This window comes from Heptranchias perlo, chromosome 2 (genome assembly GCF_035084215.1).
Source record: "Heptranchias perlo isolate sHepPer1 chromosome 2, sHepPer1.hap1, whole genome shotgun sequence".
NCBI lineage: Eukaryota > Metazoa > Chordata > Chondrichthyes > Hexanchiformes > Hexanchidae > Heptranchias > Heptranchias perlo.
In genome coordinates this window covers 108,970,471-108,983,757 of record NC_090326.1, presented here as the reverse complement: position 1 = coordinate 108,983,757, position 13,287 = coordinate 108,970,471, and the positions used below count along the sequence as shown (strand labels likewise).

At 43.9% G+C, this 13,287-nt stretch overlaps 1 protein-coding gene across 2 annotated transcripts in view; it reads left to right on the top strand.

The window, feature by feature from the left end:
- Window positions 1–13,287, top strand: part of cntnap2a (contactin associated protein 2a) — a 1,620,024-nt gene that overhangs the window by 1,232,419 nt on the left and 374,318 nt on the right. For both annotated transcript variants that reach the window (XM_068005678.1, XM_068005683.1), the window contains exon 15: window positions 9,614–9,741. In XM_068005678.1, coding sequence (XP_067861779.1) covers window positions 9,614–9,741 — 128 coding nt within the window. The remainder of the gene's footprint in view (window positions 1–9,613; window positions 9,742–13,287) is intronic.

The following is a 13,287-nucleotide window of genomic DNA, read 5'->3' as shown; positions in this document are numbered from 1 at the left end:
AGCGATGCCCACATCCCATAAACGAATAAAAAAAAAATTATGGTGTATCTGGGCACAAATGCGGAGGAAAGTCTCGGCCCAGATTCTTTCTTTCAGTCTCATCTGCCAGTGGTTAAACACTCAATAAATTGTCAGTTTAATCAGTTTTTATCTAAAGTGTGAAATTATTGCTTTTGGAAGACAAACAAAATATAGAAAGCAGCTTTTGAATGGAGATAAATTGCGGCTTGATGTTATCCTTTGATAATAATTGTGGTTTGCTGTCTCTAATGGCTGACAGTCAATATTGTGCATTTCAGTGTCGGCTTTGCATTTGTTGATTCAGTAATACTTTAATGACAGGCTGCTTCGGATGTGTCATTGTGTTAATGCATTCAAATCGAATTACAAGGGTTCTTTTACCATTTTTATCTAATTTTATATCTTGCTCATTTTCCCACGCGTATTTCTGTTGATTACACCTCAATCCTGCACTTTCTATGCACTTCATTAGAGTAAAATTTCACCTCTGTACCCTTTGCTTTTTGCGAGCCTCCATTATCACAGACCTTTAAGTAAAGTAGAGGTGAATCGATGTATTTCATCCCGTATCCTTCTTGAACTGTATTTGAATTCAGTACAACTAAACAGCTATTAAAGCATGCCATTTAATGATAACAGCAAATGAGAGTTTAAAGTTCAATAAATATAGAAAATGTGTATAGAAGAGTATTAATGCAAGAAACTTTATGCAGTGTAGCTCTGTAATCTGGAAAATCAACTGAAGTACATGGAACAAAATAAAAAGATAAGTGAATCTAATAAACTAAATATTACAATAATGGAAAACCGTTTTTCAATATCATTTCAATTTATTGCTTTTCTTCCTTCAAACGATTTTGTAAACCATGCTCAAGGCCCACTTGTAAGACACATGAGTTTTCAGGTTGATTAGGTATTTGGAACTTTTAAAAAATGTTGTGACATGATAACTCAACTGGTGGGCAAGAACATGGCAGATGGAATAAAATGTGGAAAAATGTGAAGTTATCCGCTTTGGTAGGAAAAGCAGAAATGCAGAATATTCTTTAAATGGTGAGAGATTGGGAAATGTTGATGTTCAAAGGGACCTGGGAGTCCTTGTACATGAGTCACTAAAAGCTAACATGCAGGTGCAGCAAGCAATTAGGAAGGTAAATGGTATGTTGGCCTTTATTACAAGAGGATTTGAGTACAGGAGTAAAGATGTCTTACTGCAATTAAATAGGGCCTTGGTGAGCCGCACCTGGAGTATTGTGTACAATTTTGGTCTCCTGACTGAAGAAAAGATATACTTGCCGTTGAGGGAGTGCAACAAAGGTTTTTTTTTATTCGTTCATGGGATGTGGGCGTCGCTGGTGAGGCCAACATTTATTGCCCATCCCTAATTGCCCTTGAGATGGTGGTGCTGAGCCACCTTCTTGAACCACTGCAGTCCGTGTGGTGAAGGTTCTCCCACAGTGCTGTTAGGAAGGGAGTTCCAGGATTTTGACCCAGCGACGATGAAGGAACGGCGATATAGTTCCAAGTCGGGATGGTGTGTGACTTGGAGGGGAACGGGCAGGTGGTGTTGTTCCCATGTGCCTGCTGCTCTTGTCCTTCCAGGTGGTAGAGGTCGTGGGTTTGGGAGATGCTGTCGAAGAAGCCTTGGCGTTTTGCTGCAGTGCAATGTGTGGATGGTACACACTGCATCCACTGTGCACCGGTGGTGAAGGTGTTGGATGGGGTGCCAATCAAGCAGGCTGCTTTGTCCTGGATGGTGTCGAGCTTCTTGAGTGTTGTTGGAGCTGCACTCATCCAGGCAAGTGGAGAGTATTCCATCACACTCCTGACTTGTGCCTTGTAGATGGTGGAAAGGCTTTGGGGAGTCAGGAGGTGAGTCACTCGCTGCAGAATACCCAGACTCTGACCTGCTCTTGTAGCCACAGTATTTATAAGGCTGGTCCAGTTAAATTTTTGGTCAATGGTGACCTCCAGAATGTTGATGGTGGGGGATTCGACGATGGTAATGCCGTTGAAAGTCAAGGAGAGGTGGTTAGACTCTCTCTTGTTGGAGATGACAATTGTAAGCAATTTTACAACACCAAGTTATAGTCCAACAAATTTATTTTAAATTTCACAAGCTTTCGGTGGCTTCCTCCTTCCTCAGGTGAATGTTGTGGAAATGAAATCTTCGAATCCTATGCATTTATAAATCACAGAACAATGCCTGGTCATTACTGCCCGTTGCCAAGGCAATCACAGTGAGCAGACAGAGCGGTGTCACCTACAAGGCCACCGAATATACAAACCCCCCCAAAAAAAGAGATAGATAGACAGAGACATAGAGACAACCAGAAGGAAGACAGCAAATGACCCGTTATATTAAAAACAGATAACATTTGTTCGCTGGTGGGGTTACGTGTAGCGTGACATGAACCCAAGATCCCAGTTGAGGCCGTCCTCATGGGTGCGGAACTTGGCTATCAATTTCTGCTCGACGATTTTGCGTTGTCGTGTGTCTCGAAGGCTGCCTTGGAGTATGCTTACCCGAAGGTCGGTGGCTGAATGTCCTTGACTGCTAAAGTGTTCCCCGACTGGGAGGGAACCCTCCTGTCTGGCGATTGTTGCACGGTGTCCGTTCATCCGTTGTCGCAGCGTCTGCATGGTCTCGCCAATGTACCATGCTCTGGGGCATCCTTTCCTGCAACGTATGAGGTAGACAACATTGGCCGAGTCACAGGAGTATGAACCGTGCACCTGGTGGGTGGTGTCCTCTCGTGTGATGGTGGTATCTGTGTCGATGATCTGGCATGTCTTGCAGAGGTTACCGTGGCAGGGTTGTGTGGTGTCGTGGACGCTGTTCTCCTGAAGGCTGGGTAATTTGCTGCGAACGATGGTTTGTTTGAGGTTGGGTGGCTGTTTAAAGGCGAGTAGTGGAGGTGTGGGAATGGCCATAGCGAGGTATTCGTCGTCATTGATGACATGTTGAAGGCTGCGGAGAACGTGGCGTAGTTTCTCCGCTCCGGGGAAGTACTGGACGACGAAGGGTACTCTGTTGGTTGCGTCCCATGTTAGTCTTCTGAGGAGGTCTACGCGATTTTTGGCTGTGGCCCGTCGGAACTGTCGATCGATGAGTCGAGTGTCATATCCCGTTATTACTAGGGCGTCCTTCAGCGTCTGTAGGTGTCCATCGCGTTCCTCCTCGTCTGAGCAGACCCTGTGTATTCGCAGGGCCTGTCCATAGGGGATGGCCTCTTTGACGTGGTTAGGGTGGAAGCTGGAAAAGTGGAGCATCGTGAGGTTGTCCGTGGGCTTGCGGTAGAGTGAGGTGCTGAGGTGCCCGTCTTTGATGGAGATTCGTGTGTCCAAGAAAGAAACTGATTCTGAGGAGTAGTTCACGGTGAGCTTGATGGTGGGATGGAACTTGTTGATGTTATCGTGTAGTCTCTTTAGTGATTCCTCACCGTGGGTCCATAGAAAGAAAATGTCGTCGATGTATCTGGTGTATAGCGTTGGTTGGAGGTCCTGTGCAGTGAAGAAGTCCTGCTCGAACTTGTGCATGAAAATGTTGGCGTATTGGGGTGCGAATTTGGTCCCCATGGCTGTTCCATGTGTTTGGGTAAAGAACTGGTTGTTGAAGGTGAAGACATTGTGATCCAGGATGAAGCGGATGAGTTGTAGGATGGCGTCTGGGGATTGGCTGTTGTTGGTGTTGAGTATTGATTCTGTCGCAGCGATGCCGTCATCGTGGGGGATACTGGTGTAGAGTGCCGAGACGTCCATCGTGGTGAGAAGTGTTCCTGGTTCAACAGGTCTGTGGGTACTGAGTTTTTGTAGAAAGACTGTAGTGTCGCGACAGAAGCTGGGGGTTCCCTGTACGATGGGTTTCAGGATGCCCTCGATGTATCCAGAGAGGTTCTCACACAGGGTTCCGTTGCCTGATGCAATAGGACGTCCGGGTGTGTTGGCTTTGTGTATCTTTGGGAGGCAGTAGAAGTCTCCCATGTGGGGAGTACGTGGGATGAGAGCGCGTAGGATGCTTTGAAGGTCTGGATCAAAGGTCTTGATCAGTTTTTTGAGCTGGTGGGTGTGTTCTTTGGTCGGATCTGCGGGTAACCGTCTGTAGTGTGCCTGGTTGTCCAGTTGTCGGTATGCTTCTTTGCAATAGTCCGTTCTGTTCTGTATGACGATGGCTCTTCCTTTGTCCGCTGGTTTGATGACGATGTTGCGGTTGGTCTTGAGAGCTTTGATGGCGTTGCGTTGTGCTCGGGTGACATTCTGGACTGTCTTCTGAGTGCGGCTGATGAATCTGGCATAGACGCATTTCCTGACTGCTTGAGCATACATGTCAAGCTGAGGGCAGCGACCCTCCGGAGGAGTCCAGTGTGACTCTTTCCTCTTCGGTTGCTGTACCGCGGATCCCTCTGTCTGCTGTTCCGGATCGTTGATTGTCTCATTGGGTTCGCTGCTGAAATCTTGGGGTTTGTGGTAGAATTCCGGGAGCCTCATTCTCCTGATGAATTCCTCTGTGTCCGCCGCAAGACTAATGGGGTCCATTTTGGTAGTGGGGCAGAAATTGAGCCCTCGGCTGAGCACTTCGATTTCGTCTGGTTGAAGGGTGTGGTTGGACAAATTGACGATAGACTTCCCTGTGGTTGCAACCGTGGTACCAGGGGAAGCTTGGTCGATGCTGGTGGTGATGCCGAGTTTCTCAAGCTTCCTGCTCTTGGTTTTCATGTAGGCAGTGTAGTTCCATTGCCTCGTCTGTTTGACGGTATCTCGTAGCTGGTCTGCTGTGTCCTGAGTACAGGTTGAGAGTATGGACTCTATCTTAGTTTCGAGGTTGCGGCGTCTGCTGTAGAGTTGGTGTACGAGATGGTTGCGGAGTGTGCGAGAGGTACGACGGCAGAGTCTCTCAGCGTAATCCGAGTTGTATGTGGACTTGAGTGGTTTCGTGATCTGTAGTCCTTTCGGGATTTTGTCTGCTTTCTTGCAGCTCTGTAAAAACTTGATGTCTGTGTCTAAATGCGCGATCTTCTTGGACATCCTTTCCACTGTGAGCCGACAGTTTGTGGTGTCGATGGTAGCCATGATGTGGAGATGCCGGTGATGGACTGGGGTTGACAATTGTAAACAATTTTACAACACCAAGTTATAGTTCAACAAATTTATTTTAAATTTCACAAACTTTCGGAGGCTTCCTCCTTCCTCAGGTGAATGTTGTGGAAATGAAATCTTCGAATCCTACGCATTTATAAATCACAGAACAATGCCTGGTGATTACTGCCCGTTGCCAAGGCAATCACAGTGAGCAGACAGAGAGGTGTCACCTACAAGGCCACCGAATATACAAACCCCCACCGAATATACAAACCCCCACATTCAGCCACCGACCTTCGGGTAAGCATACTCCAAGGCGGCCTTCGAGACACACGACAACGCAAAATCGTCGAGCAGAAATTGATAGCCAAGTTCCGCACCCATGAGGACGGCCTCAACCGGGATCTTGGGTTCATGTCACGCTACACGTAACCCCACCAGTGAACAAATGTTATCTGTTTTTAATATAACGGGTCATTTGCTGTCTTCCTTCAGGATGTCTCTATGTCTCTGCCTATCTCTTTTTTTTGGGGGGTTTGTATATTCGGTGGCCTTGTAGGTGACACCTCTCTGTCTGCTCACTGTGATTGTCTAGAACCAAGAGTCACAGAATAAGGCATAGGCCATTTAGGAGTGAGATGAGGAGAAATTTCTTCACTCAGAGGATGGTGAATCTTTGGAATTCTCTGCCCCAGAGGGCTGTGGAGGCTCAGTCATTGAGTACATTCAAAACAGAGATCGATAGATTTCTAGATATTAAAGGCATCAAGGGATATGGGGATAGTGCAGGAAAATGGTGTTGAGGTTGAAGATCAGCCATGATCTTGTTGAACGGCGGAGCAGGCTCAAGGGGCCCAATGGCCTACTCCTGCTCCTATTTCTTATGTTTTTATGGCTTTCCCACTGGAAGTGCAGGCTTACAGAATCACCTTTATTCTATTTATTATTGTATTTTGTTTTTCTGAGTTTGAAACGAATGCAGATTTTATTTACTAGAATATACGACGATATCTCTCGCCTTGCCATGCCCAGGCTGAGGATCAAAGGCCCAGGTTTGACCAGGATTGTCATAGGGTAGAAGTGATAGACAGGCAAGTGATGCATCCCATCAGAAAGGAGGCCTGGCAAGCGAGCATTAGGGTAGTGGAGTATGCTGGAACGAGGCCTGGTGAGGGAGTGTCGGTCAGTAATGGTAGCCACAGGGTCAGGACATGTCAGCAGGCACTGGAGAGGTAAGTTGCAACTTACTTGATTGGTGAATGAGCCTGTGCAAAGTTAAGTAGTGAATTGTAATAGAGGATGAAAGAGCTCAAAATGTTTCATTATTGGTATCTAACTAATTGTTTTTCACAGAGAACACGAGTCTGCACTGAACAAATCAGAAAGCTTGCACATGAGGTTTCAGACATAAAATATATTGTGTAAGCTTTACAAGTGGTACTCAGTATTCCTGTAAACTTTGAAACAGAATTACCACACTGGACAAATCCAAGATTGACATTTTCATTTGGGAGCTGCATGCCTGATGTACCCACTTGCGTCAGAAATATAAATGGCCAAGAATCTGCTGTCAAAATAACAGTGAGGCTAATGGCGTTCATCGTTCTTTATTTGTAAATGGTACTGCAAAGTCAGGCGAGGGCTGATGCGCGGTTAAATGCGGAAATCCAAAAGCTGCTGTCGGAGATGCGCGCTCCACCGTTAGCTTTGCGAAAACGGCATCTCGCTGTCTGATTCACCATTGAAATTTTTAAAATTATTATTCATTCATGGGATGTGGGCGTCGCTGGCAAGGCCGGCATTTATTGCCCATCCCTAATTGCCCTTGAGAAGGTGGTGGTGAGCTGCCTTCTTGAACCGCTGCAGTCCGTGAGGTGAATTTTCTCCCACAGTGCTGTTAGGAAGGGAGTTCCAGGATTTTGACCCAACGACGATGAAGGAACGGCGATATATTTCCAAGTCAGGATGGTGTGTGACTTGGAGGGGAACGTGTAGGTGGTGTTGTTCCCATGTACCTGCTGCTCTTGGTCCTTCTAGGTGGTAGAGGTCGCAGGTTTGGGAGGCGCTGTCGAAGAAGCCTTGGCGAGTTGCTGCAGTACATCCTGTGGATGGTACACACTGCAGCCACTGTGCGCCGGTGGTGGATGGGGTGCCAATCAAGCGGGCTGTTTTGTCCTGGATGGTGTCAAGCTTCTTGAGTGTTGTTGGAGCTGCACTCATCCAGGCAAGTGGAGAGTATTCCATCACACTCCTGACTTGTGCCTTGTAGATGGTGGAAAGGCTTTGGGGAGTCAGGAGGTGAGTCACTCGCCGCAGAATACCCAGCCTCTGACCTGCTCTCGTAGCCACAGTATTTATATGGCTGGTCCAGTTAAGTTTCTGGTCAATGGTGACCCCCAGGATGTTGATGGTGGGGGATTCTGCGATGGTAATGCCGTTGAATGTCAAGGGGAGGTGGTTAGACTCTCTCTTGTTGGAGATGGTCATTGCCTGGCACTTGTCTGGCGCGAATGTTACTTGCCACTTATGAACCCAAGCCTGGATGTTGTCCAGGTCTTGCTGCATGCGGGCACGGACTGCTTCATTATCTGAGGGGTTGCGAATGGAACTGAGCACTGTGCAATCATCAGCGAACATCCCCATTTCTGACCTTATGATGGAGGCAAGGTCATTGATGAAGCAACTGAAGATGGTTGGGCCTAGGACACTGCCCTGAGGAACTCCTGCAGTGATGTCCTGGGGCTGAGATGATTGGCCTGCAACAACCACTACCATCTTCCTTTGTGCTAGGTATGACTCCAGCCACTGGAGAGTTTTCCCCCTGATTCCCATTGACTTCAATTTTACTAGGGCTCCTTGGTGCCACACTCTGTCAAATGCTGCCTTGATGTCAAGGGCACTCACTCTCACCTCACTCTGGAATTCACCTCTTTTGTCCATGTTTGGACTAAGGCTGTAATGAGGTCCAGAGCCGAGTTGTCCTGGCGGAACCCAAACTGAGCATCGGTGAGCAGGTTATTGGTAAGTGCCGCTTGATAGCACTGTCGACGACACCTTCCATCACTTTGCTGATGATTGAGAGTAGACCTGGTGGGGTGGTAATTGATTGGATTGGATTTGTCCTGCTTTTTGTGGACAGGACATGCCTGGGCAATTTTCCACTTTGTTGGGTAGATGCCAGTGTTGTAGCTGTACTGGAACAGCTTGTCTCGAGGCACAGCATTGCATTGAATGGTGTAAAGTTCCTATATTTGCATGGTTGATATGAACTAAACTCGCCACAGAAAGCTAAGTCTTGTCATTTCAAATCTAAGTACCCTTTTAACGATGTGATAAGTGTTAATTACTGCCAATTAACCTCTCTGACGTTGAAAATTAACTCTTACGAGTGTAGAGTCTCGTGCCTTCAGGTTTTAATTGTTGTTGGAGTATTTTTATTAATTTCCTTTTTTTTCCTTTTTCTTTCTGTCTCTTTTTTTCTCTCTCTTAATCCAATCTTTCTTTCTCTCTCTTTATTTCTCTTTCTGTACCTGATTTGATATTGAATTCACTCACTCTAACTCACACTTCTTTCTCAGTCCTTTCCCTGTTAATTTCACAGTCCTTCAATCTGGTTGGTTAAGGAGATACACAGTTGCTTACCATGTTCACTCAGATCCCAGATTCCCGGTCGAGACAATCTGGCACTTCTAACAACTTGCGGCTCAAAATATCATGGAGATTAAACAGGCACGGGCTAATATGACTAAAAGTTACAAGGTGCATATTCAGATTGGCTGCAGGGGATGTCTGAGTGTGTTCTACTGTCCTCTTTCCTAGCCCTTTTCTCTGTATTTATCACTTTCAATAACTCCCTTTTCTGTACTTTTCTTTGCATGTCTGTGTGTTTTGTAAGTGTTTTCTCTTGCTGGAGAATGAATAAGAACAAAGGACAGTGACAGAGATGGGGCTTTCAGTACTGGGGTGCTGAAAGTGGTCAGTTAATCGTATAGCTCTATAGTCTCAAAAGGATTTCACTATCATGTTGGAGCTCCACCTCCTTGGCTGCCTCTTGCTTTTTTCCTCACCCTCAGTGAAGAAAGAACAAGAGAAATTTTAGCATTGTCAAACCTCTGTCCATCAACCAGGGAGATTGTGATCATCAGGTGGGAGACAGGATATTGCAATCTCTTGTGTGTGTGAGATTCCTCCTGAATGATCAGAGTTAGTTGGCCAACTTAAACAGGCCATGGAAAAATGTTTGGCAAACATTTTTTAGTGGGAGATAAAACAAATCAAGCGTATATAATTTTCATCGTAATGATGTCACATACAAGTGAAATATTTCAAGACAACTTTGCCATTTCATTGTGTGTTTGGAAGCAGATGGAAAATGGTTTACCAAGACACTTGTCCTTTTTAAATTGTTCATATCCAAAAATATTTATCAGGCAAATATAAGTGCTGGTAACAGTTCATTCCTCCTTTTACAGACATAATAATCTATCTTTCTCTTCATCAAACATTTTTTTAGGAGGAAGGATGCTGGACTTCTCGCTTATAAAGATCATCTTCCAGTAAGCCAGATATTAATTGGAGACACTAGCCGCTCGGGATCTGAAGCAAAGCTTGCAGTCGGTCCACTACGTTGCCAAGGAGACAGTGAGTAGTTTTCATTCTATGTTACACAAGTTGTCATTTAAGCGTTTCTCCACAGACTGAGGAAAACCTACTGGCGTAAATATATTGGCATTTAGAATAAGGGTATGACTCCAAACCTGTGGAAATGGAATTATTTCCACACTGCTAGTGAAGCAGAGACACAATTTACTTTTCATTTTCAGCTAAAAATCCATTTTTTTAAATAATGAAACAATGCTACACAAGCATTTTATAAACAATGCTTTGTAGTAATCTGTGGCAAGCAATTTTATATTTCCACTTATGAGCATAATTCACGTGCAACTTTGATCATAACTTATACAGCAAAACTGAAAAAGCCAATATTCTAATATGAATACGAAATCTGTGATTCACTGTAAATGTAGTAATATTTGTAGCCTAGTCAGATGAATTTTAAGCCTCATTTAGCAAATTTCCAATCTAGTAGTCAGTCATCATTTGGAGACAGGTAATTAAAATGCACGGTGGACAGTATTAATGTCTCCACTTTTAGCAACAATAGCAAGTTACATTTATATTGCACCAAAGGAACTTGACGAGGGAGAGAAAATTCAGACACTGAGGAGGAAATGGAAGAAGATTTAAGGGAGGTGACCAAAGGTGAGGTCGAAAAGGTATGCTTTGAGGAGGCTTTTGACAATAGGGTAAGTTAAAGCCAAGTTGAAGGTTTTGGAAAAGAATTCCAAAGAGGAAATGATTAAAGATTCTACCATCGATGGTTGAAGGGGAGGGAACACTTCCCCAGAAGACTGGAGGGTACAAGCTGAGATGTAGGGCTGGAGGAAGTTGCAGAGTTGGGTTGAAGCAAGACCATGGATGAATTTGGAGGTAAGGATTAGTATTTTGAAATGAATACTATAACAACAAAAACAACAACTTGCAATTATATAGCCTGTCCCACACCATGATGGCTGAAGCATCATAACTAAACACTTCCTTACCCTCACCCCCCATGTTGGGGGATGAGAGACCAGTGGAAGTTGGCAAGGACTGGGGTGATAAGTGAATTGGGCTTAGTATGGAATAGGATGTTGGCAGCTGAATTCTGGATGAGTTGGAGCTTTACTCGGGTAAACTTAAGATTTTACAACACTTGGTCTCCTAGACTGGTTGTGATCGCCTGATAGGGTTGGAGAGGAATTTTCCAGAGTATTTTTTCCCTTATTGGCCTGGGTTTTTTCTCTTTTTTGCCTCTCCCAGAAGATTACATGGCTGAGCGGGAGCGGGGTGGGGTAAAGAAGTGACTTATCACCATGCTCTAACCATCATGGTGTGGGACAGGCTTGATGGACCAGCTGGCCTTTTCCTGCCCGTTAGTTTCTAATGTTCGTAAATAGAGCCTAGAGGCTACTGAGGTGTTGGTAAAAGTGAGGAAGGATGTGGAAATTGGTGGTCTTGGTGATGCACTAGTGTTTCATATTCGCAGCTTGCCAACCACATTGTAATGAGGACCCAGAACCAAAACTAATCAGGTCCCACGCTGACTCCTCTGGGGAGCAGGCTCACTACCCGCCCGGTTCATGTGCAACACCAGAATAAGGCCCATTAATAGTAATATGAAATTTCACAAAGAACGGATTACAAAAATGACAAATTCTTCCAATGTGCCATTTTCTTAAATAACATGTAATTCGGATTGGATAAAATCAAATTGGCGCAATTTGGACGAATTTAGACTAAAAACTATGTTATTTCCCCTGGTATTTAATCCCAATGAAATGAAAATTACAGCCCTGCTGCAGTTACATCTCACAATAAGTCCCCTAAAAGGTCATCACACAGTTCATATTGTCTGGATACTATGTCGGAGCCTCTGATGCTACCAAACAGCACTTCAACTATATAGAAAATGCTAATATAGGTGCTTGAATGTCAGAATTGAATCTCTCATTTGATGAATTCCATGGAGAACACTTACAGAAGGAACTATCACTTGTGTGCTGCTCTCCTGTGTGCCAATATGTTGCCATTGTCTCTTTGCATAACACTGAAATGTCAGCACCATTGGCATTTCAAAAAGTTAACAATTGGATCACGCAGCAAGCAAAAAATTCTTTTCTTCAAGCTGTGCCTTGATATCATCACTATAAATTTTAACAAAGAGGTTACATTTTAATAAAATGGAGCCAGGAAAATAAGTTGTACTGAAATCATTCTTTATAATCTGTGATCTTACATAATCACACATGCACGTATTTACACACACAGAAGATGGCTGGATACTAGACTGACCACTTAATCTCCTATTAGATTAACTACTATTAGATTTTCTAGTACAATATCTCAAATGGAGAAAGTGATGTGGATAGCTAAAGAGATTGTTTGCAGAACTCTGTGCATGATGGATTTGCAGATTCTGGAAAGGATACTTCTGATGGATTCTTCAGCACAATTTCAGGTTAATTATGAAAGCATAAAAACCTGGATACACTAATCTTAACAATCTGAGACAATTAATAGTTCTATTAAGCCAGAGATAATTAATCATGTGGTTTTTCCAGTCATAAGCAAATATTTCGGTGCTCCCTGCTCCACTGGATCTGAGCTAATGGTTTTGTTTTCAAAGTTGAGAAGAATCAATTATCTATGAGAACTCTCTTGATCTTTCTGCATGACCCAGATACATTGTACATTCAATATCATGCTTATTCATAATTTATCATTTTTAATGAATCGGCCATCAGTTAACCAATTCATTTAATGTAGAAGTATTAATAGAGGATGATTCATGTTGCAAAGTCAGGCATTGATTTTTGCTTGATGAGTAAGATTTTGTTGAGAAACCCAGAAGGCCAAAGGATCGTAGTGCAAAACTAAAGTTTAAAGCTACATAAGACCTCTGTTCTGTGCAGTCATAATATTATGGGGGTAAATTTAACTTAACTCGGCGGGCAGGAAATGGGCAATGTCATGGAGGGTAAAATCGGGCGGGATGTAAAAAGGGTGGCCAACCCAATCCCCTCTGCTTCCCGCCAGGCTGGTTAGGTTTACATTACTCCCAATAACTGTACATACCACAAATAAGCACTTTAATGCAAGTGGCATTTTTGTACAGGAAAAACCTATCGAATCAACAGAGATAGAGTCTGACAAAGGGGAACAGCTGAAAGGTGGGATTGGAGGGGGAGACTTTCCTGCTGGCAGGGATTTTAATGATACAAATCCATAAACCTTGGAGAGGCATATGTTTCCATGCCAAAACCACAGATATGCTTTTATTTCCACTATTTACTTTACTAATGGTGATGATAAATCTAACAATTCAATTATTTAATCAAAAAATAAAATACAGTTATTTTGACATTCACTTGAGAAAAATAATTACTACCAGCTTCAGTGCCTTTGTTACAAAAGAAATCCTAGCTTTTTTCAAAAGCAAAAATAATTGTTTTTAACGCTCTGACAATGTTTCTTGCTTATAACTTTTGTACTCCCCCATTAAACTGTGCAGTTTGTAACCCTGAACACATTCGGCACCGAGGAACAGGAGAAGGCCATTTAGCCCCTTGAGCCTGTTCTGCCATT